Source organism: Etheostoma cragini, chromosome 23 (genome assembly GCF_013103735.1).
Source record: "Etheostoma cragini isolate CJK2018 chromosome 23, CSU_Ecrag_1.0, whole genome shotgun sequence".
NCBI lineage: Eukaryota > Metazoa > Chordata > Actinopteri > Perciformes > Percidae > Etheostoma > Etheostoma cragini.
Genome location: NC_048429.1, coordinates 2,967,591 through 2,995,013, shown reverse-complemented (window position 1 = coordinate 2,995,013; position 27,423 = coordinate 2,967,591). Strand labels below are relative to the sequence as shown.

At 40.1% G+C, this 27,423-nt stretch overlaps 1 protein-coding gene across 5 annotated transcripts; it reads left to right on the top strand.

The window, feature by feature from the left end:
* The first annotated feature begins 1,143 nt into the window (after positions 1-1,143).
* On the top strand, positions 1,144-26,119 carry tbc1d30 (TBC1 domain family, member 30). Of its 5 annotated transcripts, XM_034863852.1 has the most exons (15): positions 1,144-1,842; positions 5,826-5,990; positions 13,117-13,178; positions 13,447-13,512; positions 14,317-14,442; positions 15,395-15,580; positions 15,762-15,831; positions 16,327-16,425; positions 16,672-16,840; positions 17,337-17,442; positions 17,527-17,633; positions 18,789-18,928; positions 20,122-20,343; positions 20,913-20,999; positions 23,900-26,119. In XM_034863852.1, exons 1-15 carry the CDS (start codon positions 1,341-1,343, stop codon positions 25,165-25,167), a joined length of 3,375 nt encoding a protein of 1,124 aa, XP_034719743.1. In that variant the 5' UTR covers positions 1,144-1,340; the 3' UTR covers positions 25,168-26,119. The 5 variants fall into 5 exon arrangements, with proteins under 5 accessions (XP_034719743.1, XP_034719744.1, XP_034719745.1 ...); XM_034863853.1 differs by lacking the exon at positions 20,913-20,999 and having other exon boundaries at positions 1,146-1,842; XM_034863854.1 differs by lacking the exons at positions 1,144-1,842; positions 5,826-5,990 and adding an exon at positions 9,269-9,792.
* The last annotated feature ends 1,304 nt before the right edge of the window (positions 26,120-27,423 follow it).

The following is a 27,423-nucleotide window of genomic DNA, read 5'->3' as shown; positions in this document are numbered from 1 at the left end:
AGCGTGAAATGTTGTTACTGAGTCCTCTCCGGAGAAAAACCAAGCAGACAGGCTCGCTCCTGTTTCTAGTTGACACAACACTTCCGTATATCCCGGTCATGTGCTGCTCGGCAACGGAAGAGCCCGAGTCAGCTGATTTAAAGGACCCCCCCCCCCCCCCCCCCCCCCCCCCCAAGCATGACTAATGTATTTGTAAATGTTATTTTTCTGCTGTTTATTTTATGTTTTATTACTGCATTGCTGCACTTGATTATTCTGTTTTTCTTTTTATTCCACCACCAAAAGCCATAGAAATAGAGATTGGTTATTTACAGAAGTGGAAGAAGTATACAGAAAACTACTAGACCTAGTAAAAGTACAAAAGGATCAGCATCGCCAAAAGTGTAATACTTTAATAGTCCCGCAAGGGGAAATTAGCCTACAATTTACACTCAGTTGTTTTTACACACATTACACACAGGCCTGAATTACACACACATGCTCACACAGTACTTATACATACATACTCATGATGCAGAATGGCCCCTTTTAGAATATTTAATGGATACTTATGGATCCATTAATGTGTTCATCACATTAATGTTGTAGCTGGTAAATACACTGCTGGGTGGCTTAACCTATATTAATATATAATATTTATTGGTTGATGTAGCCTATATTTTTTGTATTAAAAAATGAATGTGCAAAGTATTTAAAACTTTCAAATAAATGCAGTGGTTGTGGTTTCCTTGAAGGTTTTTCATTTTCTGCTACTTCATAGGCTTCTTCTACTATGCTACATTGATTGAATTACTTTATTTGCTGCTTTAAAGATTTCAGTTCAACAATACAAAAATAATAAACAAGTGATGAAGTGTAAAATGTAAAATAAAATCTCCTGAGTCTAACAGTGCATGTTTCTTGTCATATTCATGATATTTCCAGTTGTGTTAAATATTTTGAACGTAGCCTGCAATGCAACCTCCTAGCGTAGAGCTAAAAACAAGGAAGCGGATTGGTCGATGTACTTTTGTCTCTTCCGTGATTGGTCAATCCACCAGCACCTGTCGCGCGACCTGAAGAAAGTTTTGCAGCCGTTGAGAAATTTAGCCAGTGGGCCGGCCTATTGTTCAGTCTGGGAAAGGGGGGGTGGGGGGGACTCGAGTCCGGAACGATCGATAGGAAACTAAAAGCTGTCAAACGGCTCTACCTTTTCTGAGGTGAGGAATGGAGTGCTCCAGGAACTCTGTCATCCTCTAGTCGCTCAAAGAAAACTTTGCAACTTCTTGTCTGGAGAAAGAAAAATAACTGACTCAAAGGAAGAAAAAAAACGCTACACGGAGTTAATTTATTAAAGAAAAATGGCGTCGGAGGTGAATTTAAACGGGAACGAACTTTTGGAAGTTGACATATGCGACGGCGCTTTGTGCTCCGTGGACGAGAGCGGCGTTTTTGTCAACTCTGGCGCTTCCCTCCAGGATGATTTCACCGGCTTTCAGCAGTGGACGAGCCCCGCCGAGTCCTCTAATGACACATCATCACCTCCGGAACAGCAGGTCCCCACCTGCGAGAACGGAGCTCTGCCCGGCACTCACTGGGGCCACACGGCCGGTGACAGTGACTCTGAGTCCCAGGGAGATGGACTCAAATCTCTGAGGTCTTCCATAGTTGACTGTTTGCTGGTGGAGCTTTATGAGACGTACGGTGGAGGCAGCAGGAGGAATGTGGACAGCTGGGACAGCTCCACGGAGGCATCCGGATCGGATGCTTTTCTGGGCCGCAGTAACTCCGGGTCCAGCTTCCTCCAGGAGCTCCAGGAGAAGCACACCAGGAGGCACCAGATGAACTACCTGGCCCAGAAAGGTGAGGGGTGTGGGCTTATGGGTGTTTGTGTTCAGGGGCGTTGACAGGTCCTGTTTCTCCTTCGGCATACTTACAAACATCTGGCTAAGTCAAGTCCCTTTAATTTGGGCTCATTCTCAGGTTCATACTTGTATTTTGGGTTTCTTCTACAAAATATTTACATGGGTTATTGCTTTAATGTTAAAATAGCATTATTTTTCTCCCACTGTCTGTTTGAATATGCCTGCGTTGATATACTGTCTGTAAAGATCCGTTTCTTTAAACCCATCTACCCAAAAAGCCCAGCTCATCATTGCAGCCGAGGAATAACCCCACTTACATATAGTACTTGTAACATCGAAACAGCTCATTTTAAGACACGTTTTCTGAATATGGGCTTTGTGTATTTCTCTGTTGATTACAAGTGTTGATATATATATTGTCAAAATTATCTAGATTAGGATAGACCTAATCTCACACTCCACTCCACATGAGTATCCACTAATCACTGACATTCATACAATTTCTATAATACAGTCCCCAGCACAGGGTATATTTATATGCTACTAGTTCATTATATTGATTGAACCTGATACAATGGGGCTTTTTAGATATTTTTGTTTGCCATTAATATTGGTAGCGGCTGAAGTTATCAAATGTAGAATCTCGCAACAAATGTTGATCAGACAGATGGAATTGCTGTTGTGCTAAAAAGTGAGTTTTGGCCAGTCATGACTCAATAGATGTAATGTCTAGCAGAAACACTCAATTGTATTATGGCATTGACAAAGAAACTGTATTTAATGTGCATTAGTCACTTCATCTGCTTAATTAGGTCAGTTTAGGGGCTGTTGTATCCATAGAAACATGTAAAATAAATGTATTGCAGCTTATTGACAATAGCCCTGTGGCAGCCATGACTAGAGCTGGCATAATAAATTATCCATTCATTTAATTTACCACAACATCTCAGCTAATTGTAAATCAGAGAGGTTATTTTTCCTTACCCACAAGTCATCTTTGAGACAGACTGCACACAGTAGGAGAGACATTTAAAAACATGAGACTTCAATGCACCATCGTTCAGTGTGATAGATAGTGTGATAGACTGGAAAGGGGGAGAGAGAGATGGGGGATGACACGCAGCAAACCCTGCGCCGCTGCAAGACTCAGCCAACACGGGGCTAACGCTCTTACTGGGTGAGCTAGATGAGCTAGAGGCCGCACCGTACAGTAGCGGTATCACAGAAAATGTTAATGGTTTTAAAACCGTGACTTTTTAAAACCGCGGTATACCATGAAACCGATAACCGGCCCATGCCTATTTGTAAGTTATTGATTTACCACGATATGTGGGAAGTCTACAGGCGTTCACTGTTATCAGATGTCAGGAGAAGCCAAATTGGCTGAAGAACAGACACTCTGATTAGTTTCATGTGACAGACAGGAGTATACTGACCTTCACATACACAAACACAGAGACAGCTCATTTACTCCTCCTCAGTGTGTTCTATACAGTGTTGCTTCGGATTCAGAAAAGGCATGTGGCTGTGAGTGCCACGCTGCCATTGTTTCCTCTGTTGAAGTGGAATCCTACAGTAAACACAGCCGGGCCCGTGAGCTCAGTGTTTGCCCTCCACACTCAGGAGGCTCGGTCAAGTTAAACAATGCAGAGGGCTGCCAGTCAGGAAGAGGAAACGCTCTGATAATGCCTCAAAGAACAGCCAAAGCATGTGTGCATACGTCTTCTAATGCTCAGTCAGGGATTAATCGCTCATCGGGAAGTTTTGGTCCCCTTTGGTAAACATTTCAATGTGGTGGATTGTCAGCAGTGTGGTATAAGAAGTAAGGAAGCTTCTTAGTGCTCTTCCTTAGTCTCGTTGATTGAGACCTGCCGCTGCAGGTGATCACAACCTTTGACCTCCTAGTAGAAGAGTGGTGTTTTCTGTACAGCAGGAAAGGAGAAGTTTTGAAATTAGACTTTTGTGGACACAAAATAATGACAGCTGAGCAAAAGTACTGAGTTGGTCTTTGATGAATTTTTATTTGTGCTCTGCAGAGCATAAAGTGGCACAAATGCACAACGTGTACAGGAGCGACGACATGCAGAGTTTGGTGAAATTTAACAGAAACATCACAGTCTTATATTCATTTTCCCTAGCAAGCGGAGACCTTGTTTGGAAAACATGCCTAATCTCAGCAAAACAAGTAATCGTAGCACACAGACAAGTTGGAGCCTTTTTAGTCTTTCTACATCTGTCCCTCGTGCCTCAAAGTTTTCCATAAGGTCATTTATCTGTGCCTTGGTCACGTACAAATACAAAATATCCTGACTCTGCTCTCTTATTGATAACCATAGCTCTGGACATCTTGGTTTTTCAGACTACAGGGCACCAGCTTTCAGTTGATAATTTAGGAATAGACAGCTGTTGGGTTGGGGGGACACAAACAGAAATGAGTTGAATGAAGTCATATAACACAAAAGCGTAGCCATGCATAATATGATACTACTACAGAAGGATATATGAAATCATGCTTAAATGTAATTTTCCCATAACAGTGGTAACCTGAAAAATCAACGTCCAAGCTCGGATGAAATGAAATTGAAAAGATTTTTTATGATACAGACATTCCACTAGGATTTTTGTTTTTGTTATTATTATTGATTATGTCATTATTTTTTGAATAAATGTTTAGTCTTTAAAGTATGAGAAATGATGATGGATGCTAATGCAATGTGACTGCTTGGACAAATTGCCTATTTGTATCTATGTAACAGTGATTTAAAGGTATTTCACCCATAAATGTCTCTGCTCACCTGGCCATGTGACAGATGGGTCGGAGGGAAGGCAGCTTGAATTAAACATCTTCACACTGTCTTGATGAGTGACGGAATATTTATTAATTTACAACATGTTGGGTCTTTTGGATATAATAAGCAATAAAACCCACTTTTTCCAAGCTGTGATGAGCTACGTGGTATTTTCACAAAAGATTAACTAAATATAAAATCTTTCTATTTCTGTGAGAGCTACAATAATGGGTCAACATAAAGAGTATAACATTTGATTTAGATTTAGTTGTCTTTTTATTATAGTTTTTTCCATTCTTAATTAGTTATTTTGTGCTCGTCTGTTTTTAAAGTTTATATTATTTTTTTGTTGTCCTAGTAAAATCTGAGTTCAAAATTGAACCATAATTTGAACACAATTTATAACAGTAAGCCTTTATATTTTACAAGAAAAATGTCAAAATCAGTGATGAACTTTGTCCCGCAGATCTGTGTGACCTTCAGTTTAAAATCAGATTTTCTTCAGCCTAAACCACTTTGTCTCTCCATAAATTGGAGGATTGTGTGTGTGTGTGTGTGTGTGTGGCAGTGTGTGTGTGTGGCAGTGTGTTTATGTGTGGCAGTGTTCTGGTTTTCATTCTTTGCCTGCAGCAGGGAAAACAGACTAGCTGGGATATTCTAAACTATACTGGCGTGCAGAGACTTATACTATATAATATAAAATGCTATTTCAAACTATAGTAGCTTGATTTAGAATACATCATATTGTAGACAAACCTCAACAAATGCATATCTGTGCTGTTAGTCTGAAAGAAATGATATTTTATCAAGGAATCTAATTTCCGAGGAAATGTTTGCACTCTTCCTGATCTAATAAGGGAATCGCAAATATTGTTTTGAACTGTACCTTTTTATAGAGATAAAGTTGGCTGTCATATTTACATATCACATGGCACATGTGTAATCAGTTGCATATTTTTGTGTATTTTGTATTTCAATATTCACTGGAAAAAAAATAATCCTGTAAGCCCACAAATGAGTGATGCGTTCAAGTGCTGGTGAGAAAGTGTGACATCCTTTTTCCCTTTCATTTTTTTAGCTTATTTATGAGGAATTTCCAAGGTGGAAAAAAGCAGTGTGTTTTACAACACCTTATTTTAGACACTGGGGCACTTATATTTGTGTGATTGTATCTTTTTGTTTTTGTTTTTAGCCCCGGAGGAGCTGCTGTCAATCATCCAGGAGGTAAAATATCGTACGGGCCTGCAGTCGGCCAAGCTGCTTCGCCAGCTGAGGAGACGGGACCGACTTTGCCACAAACTGCAGAAGAACTACGACATTATCACAGCTTGTCTTCAAGCTGTCTCACAAAAACGACGTAAGATTATACAGTTGTTATTGCTTAAAAAAAAAAAGGTGTTACAAGACACGTACCTTTCACCAGGAGGTATTCTCAGACACTCTAGTGCTCTTGGAGGACTGGAATTGTAGCAAAAATGATTGAAAGTGCAGTTCAAGCCTATCAGATGCTCATAAATCAGAGTCAATAATTGCATATCAGCCCATACTTTAATCAAGTTAACAACATATGAGTGCCTGAACATAGATATTTTATCAGTCAAAAATATATTTTTGGTCACTCAATAGCAACTACACTCAAGACAAGACCTATTCATGTGTTTGTGGAAGCAAAATAATCTCATAACCAAGAAGTTAGTTTGGCCTGATCAAATTTGGTTCCCCTTGAAATCTAATTTTAAAGTCCTGTGCTGTGTAATACCATGAGGTAATTTAGAAAAGAATTGGAATCTAGATTCCTCTTTACATCTTGGATTTTTTAATGCTTTCACGTGTTTCTAAGATCTTTCATAAGGTCTACCAACCATAACAGGCTTAAAATCCAGACTTTAAAGCACATATGCGGTGTGAATGCATTTGTAAGATAGACCGAGTTACAGGTCTGCACACTATAAACAGTAGGACCCTGTCCTAGCTGTCATATCATGTGTAGTATGTAAATAACTCTCATATTTACATAATCGGCCGTGACATACAGTAGACTAAAAGCACATGATGACTATGGGTGAATAATATGTTCATTTTCATATCTCCCAATGCGTTTACTCCAAAACAGCCCGTAAAATGATTTCAGTTTGACTGTTGTGTTACGTATGATTTGTTGGAAACATGGTTTACAAAGGTAATATTTACAAGGAAAAGATTATGGATTAAGTCTCATTCTGGGAATGATTTACACACAATCAAATATCCAGACTACGCTTATTGGGAATTTGGAAGAAAAACAATAGAGCTCAATCCTGGATGTCAACATATTTGAGAATGATTTTGCTTTATAATGGACCTTTTATTCTAATAATGAAAGTACACAAAGGATTCTCTCTCTACGGGTGCTTAGAATTTTTTGCATTTTCATGGTTGATCTTTCTTAAACTCTTTTCAGATATGAAGAAAAAAGAGCAGGGATTAAAATGAGTTAAACATCATTGGTGGAATTTAGGTCTAATGTGGTTATTTTGCTTTGATTGTGACTTGTTATTTTTTGTCAACATGCAGCATAAGTATATGCATCAGGACATCATGACTCTGCGTAAACATACACGCAGACTTTCTTAAGCCGAGTGGCGTGTTATCTGTACTCATTTTGAGCTATCCGTGTGTATGTCTATGCTATATACAGCGGATGGAAACATACACGCCACTTGGCGGGTTACTTCCACTTGGCATTTTATCGCCACTTGGCATGTTATCGCGAGGAGAAAGCGACGATTGAGTTTAGGAAATGTGACACGCGGTTAGGTTTAGGAAAGGAAGAAGGGGGTCGGCTTTAGTAAAAAAGAAACGGACGGTTGAGTTTTGGAAATGTGACACGCGGGACACAATCTCCGGTCTCCTGTTTGAAAGTCCTGTGTTTTACCCATCCAACCTCCCTACGGGGTTGTTTGCCCTTTCATTCTACTCGCTACGGAGTAAATTCACACGCAATTACAAGGTGGTGTAAGTCTACAGTGTTGATAAATGCGCTAAAAAGCCAGTATTGCCAATAATGGCATACGAATTGGTGTATAATACATACGCCATTTCATGAGATCAGTATCTCTGGTATAGATGATAATACATGTTTTTTGTTGTAATGAGGCATTTACACTTGAGTTTATGGCCGTTATGCCAATATTTCCAGGATAGCCAGTAGAGCCCACATGGCTGTAAAGACTACACTGCCAGCCACTGTTGTTTTTACATGTTGTAACAGCCTCCACCTGGCCAATGACATAGAAAATGCCAAGCTGTAAACTTCAATAATTTAGATTATGATTAGCTATGAAGCAGCTGCCTGTATCAAAACTGTGTTACTTTCTAGGCCTGAATGATGTCGCCATTTTCACCTCATGATTATTACTTCTCAAAGAAACTGCAATTTGTGATGTAATTGGCCAGAGATTAGTTGACAAGCCATCTGTTAAATTCCTTCTGGAAAAGTACTTGACATTTGACAATAGCATGAATCAAAATGATTTTCAGAATATGTGTCCGAGCTTTGTGTGCAGGGAACATTAATACAAATTAGTTGCACCTATTTGATTCATGTTACATGTTTATATAACACATATTGCCTATTGGAGTTTTAACAGTTCAATAAAACACAGGTCAGTATTTGTTGTAGAAAAATAATAAATATTTAAATAATATCTGTTATTGACCTTTGTTGAAAGAGTTGAAACCGGTCTCTGCATTTTACTGTAGCCTAAAGATGGAATAAGTATGATTGTCCCGATGAAAGACAAATTAGTTATTGGAGCAGTCATCCAATTAAAAGATCTACACAAAAGATAATTTGTTTTGGTGGTTATGGAAAATTATCATCAAGGCCTTTTTTTTATCATCATCAAGGCTGTTTGCAGATATTAATGCTAAATGTCGTTCAGACATCCACTCTTCCTTTCAGGAAGCACTTACTGCACCAGTAAGACTGAACCATAATGACATGCATCATTGATTTAGTTTGCAGACGTTACTTCATATAAGTGGTTAGGCAGACTCTGTGTGTCCTAACGTTTCGGTTAAAGTTGTTGTACAGCTTGCTGACTTGTGTCGGATAGCTTATTGATAAAGTATGGTACTATGTTTTTCGGGTTACATTTCTTTCGGGAAACATTTCTTGAGTTCTCCATAAAAACACCCTTAGGTGCATCACCTTGGCTGTGACTTTTCTGTAAATTATTCAAATGAATGATTAATGATTCATATTCTTTAATTTGTACATTTTTCAGCTCTTTCTACTATACTCTACTACACTATCATTTTTTTCCATTTTTGTTAACCCACTCATTTGTATGCCAGTGGCTACAACTCACCCAGTCAGTCATTTTGCATAAACATATTTTGCAGATTTTATGCAGCCAGACTGTAGAGCTTTCATTTTGAGTAGATTCTTATTTAAATATAATCCCTGAGTCCATTTAATCAGATGTTCAGTTTTTCGATTAAGGAAACAAAAGCCCACCCCTCCTCTGTCTCATGTTTTCCTCCACCATTACCTCATCCCTCGCTATCTCCTCCCCACGTGTCTCTCCATCCTACCGCATCCCTCCATCGTCGCCCCTCCGCCCTGTGACGCCAAACCGGAGCAGGATGCGGAGGTGTGCAGCATCAGCAGCACAAACCGACACTTCCTCTTGAACTGATGGGCTATTTTTTTGTACATTTTCCAAATCATATTTTAATCAGATGTTTGAGTCGCGTGAACGAGGCTCACTGGACGTTGCTGTACCGCAGAATGATGCGTGCAGTTCGGGGTTTCTTCGGGCATAAGTCAGAAACTATCGCCTGAACATATCTCCGACACGGTGATCAGTTTAATCGATTCATTTTAAACGTCTTGGAGGAGAGCGTCTCTGGCTATCGGGATGGACTCCCCGTCGCCAAGAGAGACGTAAGAGGAAGGATTAATATCCGGGGACCAACCGATGACTGAGCGGGTTGGACGGCTTGATTCCCGATGAGGCAGGAGCGACTCCCCGCCGCCGGCAGGAGGCCGAGGGCGGGCGCGAAGCTGCGGCAGCAGGGATCCGGAGGGGTCGGGAACATCATCAGCAACGTCCTGAAGAAACGGAACGGGATATCCAGGAGCGCGCCCCGGCTGCTCTGCACCTTGGAGCCAGGTGACACTTATCAATAGGTCTATGTGGAAAGGCACTGCATTGTTCAATGGCTTTTGACAATATCTGGAAACTGAAGTGCCACACCGGAAATGATGCCAAGATATGTTATTCAGTGCAATATGGCAAAATTATATTAGGCTACTATTACTATTACTATGTAAGTCCCTGATTTTTAGTGGCACTGTTTTACCTTATGTGCCCCCTGCAAGTTAAATAATTATAATACATTTTATTTAAAGGCACCTCTCTCGGCACTCAAGGACGCCGTACAGGGTATACATACATTAAAAACAGCAAAGAAATAGCCCACTATACAACAAAAACAACAGAAAAGGCGGAAAAATAGACATTCAAGTTGAATAGGCAGTTTTGAATAGATGTTTTTTGAGTTGTAACTTGGGGGTGGGAGTGAATCAATGTTTCTAAGTTGGGGTGGTAATAAGTTCCAGAGATGGTGAGCAGAGTGGCTGAATGCTCTGCGTCCCATGGTGGTGAGACGGGTGGAGGGGACAGAGGGGTGTGTGGAGGAAGAGGATCTCCTTTCTACTCTCATGTCCCCTTTATTGACTGCTTTAACAGACCTGCTCTTATTTACAGTAGGCTACATCTTTAAGTCTGCAACTTATGTACCTAGAATTGGCAAGTTACTGTCCCATTTGACCATATTCTAATGATTAAAAGTGACGTATATTTAAAAACCATAATGTATCTGGCCTAATCCTAACGCCAATAACATTTTAAAGACGTTATGGCCTGATATGAGCTGATAGATATTGTAAACTATATTCCCAGAAAGTGCAAAATCGGCTGTTGAAATGTTCAGCTGGTGAATTACTTTCTTTTGCTGTATTACAACTGGTTTCACGAGTTTCCAAAAATACCCTAAAGGTGTTACATGAGCTCACTGTAAACATTCTGACTGAATCTATAATCTGTGCTCCAAATCAATTCACGAGAGCATACACGGCAGTGAGGCGTGGTTTTTATCGGATAATGCATCACACCGGCCGCATAACTGAGGAGATATCATTTTTCATCCATTAATGTAATTCATTTTTGTGCATGGAAACTGCTGACGCACCAGACATCCAGATGTCTCTGTGCAGTGGAGTGTACAGTTTGACAAGTAAGTTAAATGAACAGATTTCTTATAGTGCTATGGAAATCCCAGATGTTAGAGACCCATCAGGCAGACACCCAGTGCTGTTTGTAAGTCTGGTGCTGAACTAATACAGTTGTGGCAGTTGTGATTAGCATGTGTTTTGATTTCTTGTTTTGGTCCCATATTCACTAAGAGTCAAATGACTATTGTTTGTATTAATGCAAAGTACATACAAGATCCTTTTGGATACATGACAGTTAAACATCAAGAATTCATGACAAAAGAAAAGAACACTGGGAATGGAGGGCACCGTGCATATCTCTAATGGTTTGTGACAACGACAACACAGCAAAACATTCATCTATGTCCCAGATATATGTTTGTTAACTCATTTATTTGTGCATTAGCTACTTCATTCCAGCCACAAAAGCAATCTTTAATCTTGTGTATTCATGATAAAAATCAATATGATGTGCACAGTATAGAGGTTATCTTTTGTTTTAGCCTTGGTTTATTGCAGTGTTTTTGCTTTTTTCTGCTTTTCAATTGTCAAAGACTGAACATCTTGAATGAAGAGATCTCAGTGCCTTCTCTTCACTTTCTCCCTGTCTTCTTACCTTCTGTCCTTGTTTCCTTGTTTTCACCTGCCCTTCCTCCCTCACATTGCCCCCTATCATTCTTTCTACCCTTCCATTTTCCTTTATACCTTTCTTTAAACTTTACTCCCTTCCTTTTTTTCCTCCTTCCTTTCCCAGTAGTCTCTATACATCCTATATAGCTTGTTTAATTCCAATTAATTTCACCTCTGGAGAGCTTAAACTATCACATATCATACAGGACGTCACTAATGAGTCACACCTTGGTAAACACACGTTTTGTACCAGCTGCGTTGGTCTAATCTGGAACAGGGGGGGTAGGAGGGCTTTCCGTGTTAATCTCCCAAAGCTCCGAGAGGAAACCGCAGAATAAAGCGACGTTCATGGCGCAGGAAATACAGACAGAGGCGGACAAAGCAGGTTAAACACCCATTTTGTCTTTTTCGCGAAGGACTGTTATTGTAGTGGACATTAAATAGTTCGTACTTGTTGTGCAATCAGCTGCCGTTTGAGAGACTGACCAATCCTCCGGAGGCTCTGCTGGAGAAGGAAAGGGGGGGGGAGGGGAGAGTGAGAGAAAGAAATGGCCGCTGTTGGCCCAGAGCCGAAACATGTCAGGACCTTCCGTCTTAACTTCAGATCAAAGTCTCATTTCCGTGTTGGTCTTCGGTTGTTTTTTTTGTGTCGATTTTCTCGTGAAGTGAGATTAAAACGCTGATTCAGCACCACGCGGAAATGGACAGCGACGACTCCGTGAAGCGTCTCACCAAACTCTGTTCAAAAATCTAACGTTTTGATATTTATATTCGAGCTTTAATATCTATTGTTTTGTCTGGTAGCATCCTGTTTAAAATGTTGAAAATACATTTCTCTAACACTCAGAGAGCTTCCGATGTTTGTTTGTTTTTTTGATTATGATTATATCTGTTTACCGACATTAACTGTATATGTGTGAAAAGCTGCTAGCTGTGCTTACAGACGCACAATCAAACAGCTTGAGCTCAGACCAGAATGCCAGGCTGATATTTTGCTTCCCATTAAAATACAGATCGGGTCTGGTCAGTGTGATCCCCGTCTGAGATGATGGGTATTATGCCCTGTGTCTGTTCTGCAGGCTGCAGAGCTTTGAAGAAGTACTCAGATAATTAATCCATGTATAATAAGCAATATTAAAGTGTAAACATATTCCTTTGCATTCAAAGTCTTACTTAAGTAAAATTACAAATGTATTGATAAAGAATGAATTTAATTTTGCTTTGAGACATAGGCCTATATTAAAAATGAACTTGGGTAATTTTACATTGCCTCATCATTCTGGTCAACAAAAAGCTGCTTGATGCCACTTGATGTGCAGACTGAGTCTAAATACCTCCTTAATATTCCCCTCTTCCACAGTGAGTGACAATATTACAATATGTTCTGCATCAGTGAAGTGAAGCATTGGCAGGGGCCAAGTGACACATACGAGGCTTATGTTAAGTTTTGTTTCTCTTAAAATGTCAGGATTTTACAGTTGCATTTAGTATACAAAGCAAATTCTGTAGAATAACTTTAGGATCTTGTGCAATGCTCGCTAACCGAAATCTGGCTCCAGACTAGTCTGACCCGGTGTCTCTTTGATTGTAGGAGTTGACACAAGGCTGAAGTTTACCATCGAACCGTTGCTGGGAAAGAATGGATTTCAGCAGGTAAGAAACATATGCTACGACGCCTCGGTTCAGTTTAGGATTCAACCGTTTTTGGTATTGCTTTAAGCTGTTGATCATCCAATGTTGTGTGTTTATGTGTTAGTGTGAAAATGAATGTGGTAATTGTTAAGCACTGAAAATCTATATTCCTCTTAACAACAGTGAATAATATAGTATTCCACATTCATTATAATATCACAGTGGCCTGAGTGGCAGTGCGCTGGTTAATAATACGGGGACATAAAACTGTGTATTTTCTTGTCCACAGTGGTACGACGCCCTTAAAGCGGTGGCTAGGCTCCCTACTGGGATACCAAAGGAATGGAGGAAGAGGGTATGTCACTCAAACTAAGTATAACATATGGCATTGCTGGCACAGTCTTTTTCCCAGTGGTGACAATGCCGTGATTTGCTGAACTCACTGAGCTATACATGGAATAAAATGTTAGTAGTATTTTGAAATATTAAAACTAGCAGCCCTATTGCAGCCTTGTAATTATTGCATGTTCAGCAAATGTCTGCATAGCCTATGAGCAACAACCTTTTGTTCTCTTTTCTAGCGGAAATATCACATTTTATAAAATTACATTTTGATTTACAAAGACATTATGTATTTCTCTTTTTTGTTTGAGTCTGTTTTAAACCCAGAGGACTTTTTTCGTTAAAAAAAATGATGACCCAGTTGTGCTATTACAAGAAAAAGTGTGTTTTCTTTGTTATTTCCAACCAGCAAGCAGTTTTACAGTCTTGAGGCCATATTGTCTACAGGAACAATATGCAGAGGCGCTTTGACTACAATGCTCCATTCATCTCACATCATACTAACTTCATCTCTTGGGAGAAGAGAACCGAGAAATCAGAGTTATTACTTTCATCTTTAGGGGGGTTGAACTATGAAAAATTTCTCACTGTCAACGAGGGGCCTCTTACACAAGTGCTGGAGGCCAAAGAAACCTGAGAATATTGTGGAAGACAAACTTGGAAAGTTAAAATATTTCTTTACATGACTCAGTAGGGACAGTGACTGGAAACCTGTCCTGATATTTGGACCATTTCTCCTCTAAGTTTAGTTTAGCTGTTGGTATTATTCCAGAAGTAATGTGGTTCCTTGTGATCTGCGGCTGTTGTCTTTCTGCAGGTTTGGCTAACGCTAGCAGACCAGTACCTCCACAGTATCTCTATTGACTGGGAGAAGACGCTTCGTTTCGCATTTAACGAGCGTAGCAACCCTGACGATGACTCCCTTGGCATCCAAATCGTCAAGGTAACCAGATTGCATTGTATGTGTAGTGTGTGTGTATGCATGTCAGTCTTAAAGTGTGTGCCTTGAGTCCGCTGGTTTCCTCCTCACACTATACAAGATCTTGTCAGGTGTATTGTACCTAGTTTTCGGGGCATTTTAGGCCTTTATTTTCAGAGGACAGATGAAGACATGAAAGGGGAGATAGAAGGAATAACAGCAGCGAAGGGCCGCGGGTCGGCTGCTGCATGGAAGAGTAAACCTATAATATACACGCGCCTGCTCTACCAACTAAGCTAACCCGGCAGAGATTTGTATAACAGCTCAAGAATAGACATTCAATTGACCTTGAGTTAAGATTATTTTGGTCACACTGTTTAGTTATTTTTCGAGGTAGAGAACACTGACCATCTAAAATATAATTTTAATAGCCTTATATGATTCTGAAATATTGGGCTAAACGTTCCGGCTGCTATGTGCCATTGAGGTCCAGGAAAAGGAGGCTTTCATTTCAACTCAAGACAAACACTTTATTTTACAGAGCAGCCTGAACCTGTTGAATTATGCTAAATTGTTTTGTCTATTTGTTTTGGAAGTGCACAGTAATGACTACTTTCATCAATGATAGACACACAATATCTTTCACGATCAATAGCCCTCTTAGAGTGTACATGAGTATATCCTACTGATAGGAGGAAGAGCTATGTCCGGTAGAGGATGTTTACCTATGATTGTGCGTCAGAGAACGGGATCACTGCATCATGGAAACACTGCAGCTCTATTTCTCAGTTACTCAGAGATTCAACAGAGTAATGGCTGTTTCCATCAACAGGGCAAAGTCTGATCATCTTCTTCCCTGTGTTTGTCTTCTCGTTACCGTCTCTGGCCTAAATGCATAAAAGGATCATTCATTCATCCAGTTAATGCGCAAACTTACAATTAAATAATTCATACTGTACATCCTTCCTATGTCCAGGACCTGCACAGGACGGGCTGCAGTTCGTACTGTGGCCAGGAGGGGGAGCAGGACAGGGTGGTGCTGAAGAGGGTGCTGCTGGCGTATGCCCGCTGGAATAAAAGTGTGGGCTACTGCCAAGGATTCAACGTCCTGGCTGCACTCATACTGGAAGTTACAGAGGGCCATGAGAGCGATGCCCTAAAGGTATGGACTTATGTTGAAAATGTAAGGTATGCTGTATGAAGAAGGGGGTGTCTTTATATCATTTTGACATAAAGCAGTAGAAGTCAACGGAATAAAACGGTTACTTCCTAGTGGAGGTCAACGTTACTTTGTGCCCCCTTTGAATAATGCTTAACTGTGTTTTCCACTCCTCTATATTCAGGTGATGATCTATCTGATTGACAAAGTGCTGCCTGAGAGTTATTTTGCCAACAACCTGCGAGCGTTGTCAGGTAAATACATTGACACACACACACACGCTGATTCCTTTTCAAAGTAAAGACGATCATGAAAGAGATGAAGCAAAACAGACGGTACATACTTTAATAACTTCAGTCCAGAATGAAGCTACAAGTTTTATAATTTTTGTAAAAGCAATGTACAGAATTTGATGTTTATTTTCAGTGAAAAAATGTTGTCTCTACGTTGCAGATAGATTAGAGACAGATCATTGCATTAGAATCCATCTGGTCGAGAGCTGAAAAGATTAATCTACTGATGGAAAAGGGATCCGCAGCAAGTCTGATGAATTCCTTTTGAGCAGGAGTGCAACACAATTTGCTCAGTCAAGCTTCTCGTTTAAAAGCAAACCATTAGACATTTACAGCGTCAAATACAATGACATGAAGAAACATCTACAGTACTTACCGATATGAAACTGTCAGGTCATTGCCATGTTGAATTTTGAACCAATGTAGTGTTCTAAAATGTACTCTGTCTCCTGTCAGTGGACATGGCGGTGTTCAGAGACCTGCTGCGTCTAAAGCTGCCTAGACTGTCCCAGCATCTCTACCACCTTCAGAAAGCTGCCAACAGAGAGGCTGGAGGTACAAATCTGTGTGTTTGTGTGTCGGTGTTTACAGAAATGCTGTTACCTGGTATATCAATATCTTTCAATTATGCTGGAGAAAGCCGCGTCCTCTGAAATTTATTTTCACGTTTTAGTTTTTAAGCATAGAGGCCAAAGAGGCAACTGTTGTGTGTTCATGTCTCTGTGAATAAGTGACTGTGTGTGTGTGCGCGTGTGTGGATAACTCCCCTACTGTCCCAAATGGCACACTGTTTTCTCTCAGGCAGCTACGAGCCTCCGTTGACCAACGTGTTCACTATGCAGTGGTTCCTCACCATGTTCGCCACCTGCCTGCCGGCACCCACTGTGCTGAAGATCTGGGACTCGGTCTTCTTTGAGGGTTCAGAGGTGCTGTTTCGGGTTGCCCTCGCTATCTGGGAGAGACTGGGAGAGTGAGTGGACCATTTAAAAAAAACAAAAACAAAAACAAAAAACATTTGTGTGTCTAAATGTTTTTGGTGCTTTTCTTTTATTCAGTTTTTCTTTTATTTTCATACAAACACTGATGTACAGTCACTGAACACACCGTAACATCAACCCCCCCCCCCCCCCCCCACCCACACACACACACAAATATACATGGATGAAAAAAAAACTAATTTTTTTGGTGCTTTTATATCAACATTAAATTAAATCAGTTATGAGCGTTGCGTTAGCAATTTGCGTGTAGCGATTTGATGGGGTCAAAAACTATTTCATCACTCAAAAGCACACTAGTGACACCAGTCCAGTGGACAATTTGTCAAAAATGGCATTAACAACTCCTTTAACTGATAATTATACTAAAGCAGTACATGCTAGAATGTAGAACTTGAAATGCCTTCTTCTTCTTCATAATCTGGAGCATCTAACAGCGTGTTTGTCTTCCTTCCTGTCGTCTCTGTCCAGGAGGATCGAGTATTGTAACACAGCAGACGAGTTTTACAGCACCATGGGTTGTCTCACTCAGGAGATGCTGGAGAACAACCTCATCGATCCTCCTGAACTCATGCAGGTACGGGTTAAATAAAACCGCTCACACCTCTTAAACATCTTGAGTGATGTTTTTAAATTGATGTATATGGGGTTTTTTTCCCAGGAGGTTTACTCCATGGCGGTTTTTCCTTTCCCTCAACTGGCTGAGCTGAGAGAGAAATACACCTACAACATCACTCCATTTCCTACCTCAGTCAAATCAAGTGCAAGGTTTGTTCTGCACTCAGAAAGTAACACTGGTACTTTTCATTTAATTTCAACAACAGCTCACGGCCCTAATAGGGACCTGTGGAGTTTTTGACCACTAGTGGCACTTTGAAACAATGTTTTCTTTATACTGTGTATCATGTTCTACTAGAAAGAGGCGAGTGGCATGTTGTAAGTTCCTGCTGACTGTAAGAGGTAATGCAAATGTACAGTGGCTTGAGAAAGTTTACACACCCATACCAAAGTTGATTTAAAAAGAGGAATAAAAAAATATCTTTTGGAAATTGATCTTAATGCTTTAATTAAAAAAAAGAGGAAAATCTTATATTATATAGATAAATAAGTATATCTAATATTTTTAAATGCCAGTTATGTCATGGATAAGGATACTATGCATCCTGATAAACTTCCCTTGGCCTTTGGAATTAAAATAGCCCCCCCACCAAGGCCAAGGGAACTTTATCAGGATGCATAGTATCCTGATCCATTAAATAACTGGCCTTTAAAAATAAAAATCTGCCTGCCTCTATAGGAAATCAACATAGGGGGGTGTATACTTATGCCCCTCTATTTTAAGGAAGAAAATGTATTTATTTACAACACATTATTCATTCACAAAGAAAACTGGTGTCCTTAAAAGGGTGGATTTTCCCACATTTTTTGAATTAAAGCATTACGATCAATTTCCAAAATATGTTTTTTTATTTCTGTTATTAATCAACTTTAGCTTGGGTGTGTAAACTTTCTCAAGCCACTGTATAGTGCATGCAAATCACTGCGGCGATGACCGTTAAGTTCAGGCACCAAAATGACTAGTTAAGTTTAGGAAAAAGATCATGGTTTGGATTAAAACCCCCCAAGTAACGAGCGTTCCCTGGGGAAAAGTATTTTTTTTAGAACTCCGCTCTCCGGTTTGAATGCGCTGTGTTTATGTCAACACCACGTCATGCTATTTCATTTTGAGATTATTTCATTGAATTTTGAAGTGCGTTTTTTAGTGTTTGGACATGGCTGGCTGAGTGGCAATATATCCGTGGTATTGAAAGGGAGATTTATATTTTTTACATTTTTCTTAAATTCTTTAATTTTGTTTTGTTCAATAAACTAATGACGGGATCATGTGGCAGTGATGATGATGATGTTATTAACTCGTCGTAGTGGCGGTCTGGGCAGCTGGGAGAGTGATGACGATGCCGACATGGATGATGAAGACTCTGTGGTGACGGCCCTCGGTTGCCTGGGTCCCCTGGGGGGCTTACTGGCCCCCGAGCTGCAGAGATATCATAAACATCTCAAAGGTCAGTGCAGCCACAGGAATTACTACACAGGATTTCAGTGGCAGCCAGGGGAGGGTATACAGAGACAGCAGCCAAGTGGCTCAAGACAAACCGCCGCCCCAAATCCTCATGTTCTGCCCTCAATTTGACTCCATGTACAAACTGTCTCTGATCTGTTTCCTCCAGACAAATCCCCACTTCCTCCTCTTTCAGCAGCTCTGCTAAAGATGGAAAAAAGCCAAAAAGCCTGAGGGAATTAGTTTAAAACATTGGTCAAGATCTGAAGCAGTAGTCGTCGCTCTCCAGAGAGGTTTAAAAAAAAAAAAAAGGACTTCAGATAGAAATGAGTGTTTCATTTCAGATCCCCTTACAACCGAGTTGACCTGGTTCAAAAGGGAAACATGGCTTATTCTCACGAGCTAAGTGTAGCAACTGAACATCAATAAATCATTACCACAGTCATTCTGAGACAACAGCATAATTACAGTAAACAACCTAAACCACTAAGCTACACAGGCTACACGCCAAGCTACACTATGTGCTGCTCGGTTGGATTTGATGTTTGCAACTCAAAAAGGGGAAATACAAAGTGATCAAAAAAAATTACTTCAACGCGCTGACCTTTTCCTCTAGAGCTGAAGACAAAAAACAAACAGAACTTCAGTTTTGTGAATGTCAAACACATCTTGACAAAATGCACTTTTGTTCCTTCAATGTTTTATTTAGTCGTATGCCATTAGAGGGACAAAAACAGGAAGGACTGGAAGTTTACTGGCGTGTTTTCATCAGACCCAAAGTCTTTTAAATTGTAACTTTAAACTGAAAGCATTCCTGTGGTCTGCCAAACGGTCAGCATGTAGTTTAGGAAGAATTTTGGTCTTTCAAATATAAAACAAAATTCCAAACCCTTTTGCCATCCTCAGATAACATCAAGACGCTTTTTTATGTGGCACTTGATCTTGATTTAAAGGGATAAAAGCAAAGAAGTAAGAAGGATGGATCTTTTGTGATTAGTGTATTTTGCTGGAATGTTTCCTTGACTCTAATCTTTGAATCTCTTCATTTCTTTCTGTCAATCGTAGAGTCTGAAAGCCAAAATCCCAGTCCTGAAATAAATCGAGCTGAAAGAAGTGTAGTCACATAAGCAAAATGGGAAAAGAGTTAAAGTTGGGAGAGCATGACATCAGCGTTTTTTTCTTCTTTCTACCTCCAAGACCAGCGGGGAGAGCAGGGAAGCATTGCAGAGCTGAGCCCAGGAGCGGTGGGAGCTGGAGGGGGAGGAGGAGGTGGAGGAGGTGCCAGGGCGGAGCATCAAGCAGCAATCAACAGCATGATGATGGAGAGAATGAGCACCGACATCTACGCCCTGAAGAAACAATATACACGCATCAAAAGGCGCCAGCAGGAGCAGGCTATGCAACTCTACATACGCACAGGTGGGGGGGGGGGGAGCGTAAAAATGTTCATAATCATAACTTGACAGTCAATTTCTGCTTTTTATTTGTCAGACAACAACTGCCTTTTCCGTTCATAGTTTTTGCATTCATGACATTAGAAAACTTCAGGACAGTGGGGCGACCGATGGCCTTATGTTCATTTCCATTTTTTATTATACATTTAATTATGCTTTATTACATGAAAGAATTATACATCATTAACTACAGTTATTTTTGTAGGTGGTGCAGTGATCCATTGTTCATAAATGCATTCAAAAGTTTTATTTCCAAACAACATAAGCTATTTAATTTAGAGATAATGTTCTTTATAAACCTTTATTGTTTAAACCCTATTAACATGATTTAAAAACAAAAACTAATGAATAGACCATACAGTAAAAGTCTTTATTAAGGTACAAAAAAGCAAAGGCAGTGCTCCTTCTTTAATAACTGTGTGCATATGCCAAGAAATGCAGACATGCAAAAACAAAGCACTTCCTGGGTAGAAGAACAGAAACCCCTTTACACAGTAAAAAGTTAGATGTTTGATGATGATGTGTGACTCGTAGGACCAGGACCCAAAGTGGCCCCAAGTGCAGGGGGACTTCAGGAGCATCCCAACAGACACAGCGACAGTACCGACCACCACACTGACGGTACTTGTGTCAAACCAAATGGTCGTCTCAAACTGGGTGTTCTGGGGCTGATTTCAGGGTCTTCAATGATTCATTCATCTTTGAATTAAAGTAATGAATGATTTAAAGAAGATGGGGCTGTACGCTGGTCAAATCTTTTTGTAGACCACATCACAAATTACGTCTACCATGGTTTTTTTTCATTGGGTTAAGGACAAATTTTAAACTGTTGCAATCCCAAAAAGTTAATATTCTATACAAGTGCATAGTCAACTTTGTATGGCTTAAAAAAGGTTTTCTCTTGATGCTCTCAAAATGCTGGAGGATGCTTATACATGAAGGAGTCACTTTGTAAAACAGCAACGTGGCTGCACTGTTCAGAACAATTTTCAATGTAGTCTATTGAAAACGTAAGAATGTTTAGATGCATTTCTTTGACTGTTGTCAAATGAGAGGAGTACTGCAGACTCTGACTCATTTTGAGAGCATTTTTGAAGCAGGTGCTACTCTCTCCAGCTAGCTGGTACAACTGGTGATGGTGTTGTTCAATAAACCAGCTAAATTCTACAGTAAATATTTATTTTGAGACTCCTGTCACTGTACATAAGAATGTACACTAGATGCATCAATCAACTTTGGTATAACGTAAACATTTGTTAGAAAGTTACATTGTGTTAATGTTGGTAGCTACTGTACACAGTGCTTTTAATGCACTTAGAACAAAAATTATATCAAAGAATTTGTCAGTGATGCCATTCAATTCTAGTTAGAAGTTAAAAAGAAAAAAGACAACAACAAACCACTACTTAACCAGGTCTTCTGGGAAAAAAACTAAACAAAAATGCAAATAACAAAACAAATACATTTACAAGGGGGAACATTTTAAAAAAACATGGAAAAAAGCATTTTTACACAAAGTTGTGCAGTGGGCGGGAGGACAACACGATAAGTAACTAAACGCTGAGGATGTCTTCAGTAGTGACAGATGTCTCCAAATGCTTGTTTTTTTTGGCTGTATGCTGGAGGTTTTTTTTCTGGTTTGGGCCAACTCCTATCTATAACATTTTATAATCAACCTCTACTTCCTTCTATTTATTACTCCTCCTATCTCATGCTAACATACACTACCGGTCAAAAGTTTAGGGTCACTTAGTAATTTCCATTGCACTCTATTGCAGACAGAATACCAGCTGAGATCAGTTGCATTGTTTTTTTTTAACCAGGGTTAACCAGTTTTCAGATTAAACTATGTGCTTACATAATTGCAAAAGGGTTCTCCAATGTTTTTAGTTTTTGAAAATGATACCAGATAGTGAACAGAATGAGCCTTTGGAACATTGGATGAATGGTTGCTGATAACGGCCAATGTAGATTTGTCCCCCCACTCAGATCAGCTGCTATTCTGTCTGTAATGGAGTGGTATGGAAATTTGTAAGTGACCCCGAACTTTTGAACGGTAGTGTATACTTGGTGAAGATTATATATCAATATTAAATTGAGCTTTGGTTATTTCTTTTCTCTTTCACATTCAAACATCTGTGCACACACTCAAAAACACCCCCAACTATCTTGCCACACTAATCATCACTCATGTAAACGCATTTTGTAAAGCTCAGTAATCAGCTTTTTACAAAAACATGTTAACATTAACATAGTTTACTAACATTGGGAAATAAGGCCGACATAATGTTATATTACTCTACATTTTATATAATATGAGAGAAATTAATGTACACCTTGCTAGTGTAATTACCTGCTCATTCTGGGAGAGCCATGATGATAAATCCTTCAGAGAAAAACCAAAACAAACTTTGCACGCCCTCTGGTGTCTGATGGTGCTCTGAACAGCTGGCTGGAACGGAAATGGGAAATTAATGTGATGACTAGTGCTGATACAGTTAATATATGAATGAATCAAAAGGAAAGCAATCTGGAAATGTTGAAGTAGAACTGCATTGTTCTAGGATAATTTATTAAGTAAAATAACATTATTTGCTGTTCAGACCATCTCAAATTTGATGATTTGTTATTTTCACTTACATCAGTAGACATTTACTGTTTTTTTTAATGCTACAAATTACATGACTTTGGTAACCTAGGATAGTTTTAAATTTCATAGAATAACCGATTTGTTATAAAATATAATTCTTTAAAAATTATATTGGAACAGTTTAGCATTTTTAAATGTACTTTAATCACAGCATGCAGTTAACCATAGTAACTACTCAGTTACAGTATTGCTGCAATTCTTGCTCTGAGTTACACAGTAACCGTGAGAAAGTTAGATTAAATCTAATACTATACAGTAACATAACAGATTTTCTTTTAACTGTAGTTGGCTAGCAAAAAAACGATAGATTCTTCAGGTTAACTGAACTGTTTGCAAACACAATTGTCTTTCATAAGAAGCTTTATTGTCATTGCACCACTGTCTGACAATATTACAACAAAATTATGTTAGTACTTCCCTTCCTCATTTTGTTGAATAAAAGCAAGAAGTGAAAAGTCCCAGCAGTAGATAATGGACTTTACAGATAATTGAGTAGGGATTGCAGATTCATGATTAGTTAGCATTCTCAGTAATGAATAGATAAATACATAAATAACGAATATGGTTTGATAATTTGTGATATGAGACTGGATCCCTTTAACAGTATTACTGCATAGGATAAGAAACTGTTCCTCAGTCTAGTAGTCCGGGCTTGTATTGTCCTAAATCTGAATTGGGGTGGGTTGGGTTAGGTTAGAGGCCCCGTTTCGGCATCGGGCCTAAAAGATGTTGCTGACTGCTGGTAGTTGAGTTCCGTTGATCTTTGTCACTGTAACCTCAGTGAAAGATAAATCTGTCTTACTGTAGGTTAAAGATTCAGTTCACAAATGTGTTTTTGTGTCTTTTCCCTCACCTTTCACCTCCCCTCCAGATAAGTGCCCCGCCACCCGTGTCCTGGCCTCCCAACTCAACCCTTCCAGCTCAGTAATTAATCACCTCCTTCTGGGTCGGAAACCACGCGGAGATCCCTGGTGCTCCAGACCCACATCCACGAGCAGATCAACACTACCAGGGTCCCGGCCTGCTTCTCTGTCCCAGAGTCAGGGCTCTCCAGCCAGACAGCGCTGTGGCTCGCTGCTCTCCAACAGTACTGGTTCTCCAGGGAGCTCTGGAGGAGACGCAGGGTCGCCCTGGCGTGCTCACGTCCGGGTACATCGAAGGAATATAGCCAGGGCCCGAGCACAGCTAGGCTTTGAAGATTCAGAGGAAAGGGAATATGATGAGGAGAGGGAGGAAACAGGAGGATCAGCGAGATTTGAGCGTGAAGAGGAGAGAATGATTGAGGAAAATGAGAGAGATGAGGAACAGAAAGATGGGAGTGACTCGTCTGTGTCTCCGTCTCCTGATCCCTCTGGTACTGCATCCGTGTGTGAAGATGCTCTACAGGGTGCAGATGGGACAGAAGAAGCAGAAGTTGCAGAGGTGGTAGTGCAACTGGACTCCCTGGATCTAGAGGATAAATCAAATCTGACCTCCCCTAACAACGCAAACCCAAGTACACAGCCCACAATATCAGAGTCTAAACCTGCACCCCAAGCCCCCCTTCTCCCTCCTCCGCCATCCTCAAACAGACACAAAGAGTCTGATTCCTCAGGTTCAGAGAGAAGCCCCGCCTCTGACAGACACATTCCTTCCATCGCTCTACCTCCACCTCACCACTCTTTCAACTCCTCACCTTCCACCCTGAGTCCGTCCCCCTCTCCAGTCCCTACATTGGCGTCTCTTGGTCCGTCCTGCTCGTCCTCTCCTACACCACCCTCCACCCCAACACCAAGCTCCACATTCTGCCTTCCATCATCCCATTCAGCTGACGGCTTCTCCTCTCTCACTCTTTCCGCATCGTCCACATTTTACAAAATGTCTTCCCCGTCCACTCCTTCGCTTTCCTCTATCTCTTCCTCGTCCAGATCTCGTTTATCCTCCTCCCCATCAACCCCAGCGCTCTCGTCCTTTGGTGCCTCCACTCCTAAACAGCAGGTCTTTTCCCCGTTCCCTAGCGTGAAGCAGCCCAGGAAATCAGCAGCAGCCAGAAATCTCGGTCTCTACGGTCCAACATCCAGAACACCCACAGTACACTTCCCTCAGCTTAGCCGCAACCTTAACCGTAGTAGTGCTGCCGGTGCAACTGGGAGCCGCTGAAGACCCTTGGACTTCTGAACTGATGCTAGAAACACACAGTCGGAACAGGATATTAAAAATCACTCTATAGCTACACCATGTTGCCTACTGCATATCAAGAAAATAACCCATATCTTATTTGAAGTAGGTTGAAAGTTGTAGAAATGTAAAGTTCAGATGTGTGCAGAAATCCCTTGATTATTGATGTTGAAATGTGAAGATTGTGGTTTACCTAATAAAGGGGTCATCCTGAAATTCACAAGCCGTTACAGACAAACGTTTAAGAAGTAGTTGACTATTTATTGTGAAGGACCCTTGTTTATGTTTTGTTTATTGTTTCAACCGCATTGGTACTGAACAGCTAAGGAACCCAGGACTATAGGACTGTCAGTGTCTAGCCCTTAACAGTGGCCTATGCAGGTTTTTCTTGACTATAATGGATGCACAATAAAAATAGGTGAGACATAAGACGTGGACTATGTTTTACGAACTTTCTAAAAAGCTACATTGCATTTGTGCTGGAGGTCTGTGTCCCTAAATAATGATTTATCAACTGAACCTTGAGAAAAGAATACTCCCTCCACTGAAACATAAACTCTGACCTGAACAAATGCTCACTTCTGGACTCATGGACCACATGTGGCAACACGATGAAGTACGCTTTCTTTCCTATGAGATTACACAAAAGCCATCCAGTTGTTTCTCTGCCAAGTATTTAAAAAAGTAACCCAAGAAACAAGAGATACCTAAGAATTCCTGTAAATGAAAAATAATAAAAAGGTCAAACGTGCCCCTAATCCCGATCTTAAAATGTTTGATGTCTTGAAGCACTTTTCTTATTTACTCTCTGTTACTTGGCTGTTGAACATGAGGCATTTAATATCTCTGTCAATAATGAAGTCAGTGTAACTGAGAATGCTACTCTTGAGATCAGCTTGACCAAGTTTTGTTTGATTGTTGCGGTGTGAATAAATACAGAGGCAGAATAATTACTTTATTAAATTTTTTTAGTAGCTGTGTTAAAAATAATAATCTGCAAAGGAGACCTTAATGTTGATCCAAGTTTTTACAGTATGGTCCAACCACACTGAAAGCAGTCTTACTTGAAAAGTTGCCTCAAAGCTGCTCATTCTCACTGGGCTTTGAATGTCACCCAGTCTGGCAAAAATCCCAAAGTCAAGTCATGATCGGATAAACAACAACATCCTGCTTCCATTGTTTTGACATTTAAGAGTTTTGCTTTAATCTAAATTTGACTCAACAGAAATCAACCTCAGGCATCTACTCAGCCAAACTTTGACAGACTACATATGGTTTTTAACATTTATTGCTGTTTTTAACATTTTCCAGATGCAAACAGACACCACCTAGCTGGGGTTCATTTGGCAGCGCAAAGAAGACTTTTTTTTAACCTATTTTCCAAATTGCTTAATTTCTGTTTCATCCTAACAAAGATTGTAGCTGGAATTGACATATTGTTGCTTGCATTAATTCTGGAAAAATATAAAGTAAAATATTAAATAAATTTAAAACCAAAGTTAGTAAATAATAGTTATCTTTCTTATTTAAATTTCCATGCATCATTTAATTTTTTTTTTATTGTTCAGTGCATCACTCCAGGGGGAAGAAAAATAAGTGCGCGCCAAGGCGTCATGTCACTTCCGGTTGCCATCTTTGTTTACATGACTTAACAGCCGCGTATTGTGAATCGAGTTAAATGCATGGGTGCAATATGATAACGGTTAAACGTCTTGACTGGTCCAAAGGGCGGAATACGGTTGCCACAGAAGCGTTTCAGGAGTGCGGAGATGTCTTTAAGACAGCGGTAAGTGTTGTCAGTTGACCTGCTGTTTTTTTCCTTTCAAACTTTGACTTGTGTTCAATTTATCAATCTAGCCGCTAGCTAACGGTTAGCGTAGCATGAATTCAGATGTAAAACTGTGGGTAAAATTACATGAGAGTTACAAACTGGGGCTGTACTTGTGTCAGTTTATGAATTTGTAAAAATAATTAGATATAATGAGGTGGTAAGTGAAATGTGGTTATTAAGAGAAGCTACAGAGAATTTAACCTGATTCAGGTTATGTTAGCAGTGGCTACAGAGAGCTACACATGCTCATGGTGGCACTTTTGGCCCAATGCTAATGGGAATTAGCTCTGCTAACAAACTCAGAGAGAGACACACTACTTAACACTAAATACAGTATGCAACATAGTGGCATTGGAATCCCCCATGTGGTTCTCCATAGTAATAATGAATGTCAAAGTGATCCAGTA

Bases quoted from the DNA above. Each gene is read 5' to 3' on its own strand.
- tbc1d30 (XM_034863852.1), top strand. From the start codon at position 1,341: ATGGCGTCGGAGGTGAATTTAAACGGGAACGAACTTTTGGAAGTTGAC. The intron at 16,426-16,671 runs GTACAAATCTGT...GTTTTCTCTCAG, and splicing joins TGCCAACAGAGAGGCTGGAG to GCAGCTACGAGCCTCCGTTG. The intron at 18,929-20,121 runs GTCAGTGCAGCC...TCTACCTCCAAG, and splicing joins ATATCATAAACATCTCAAAG to ACCAGCGGGGAGAGCAGGGA.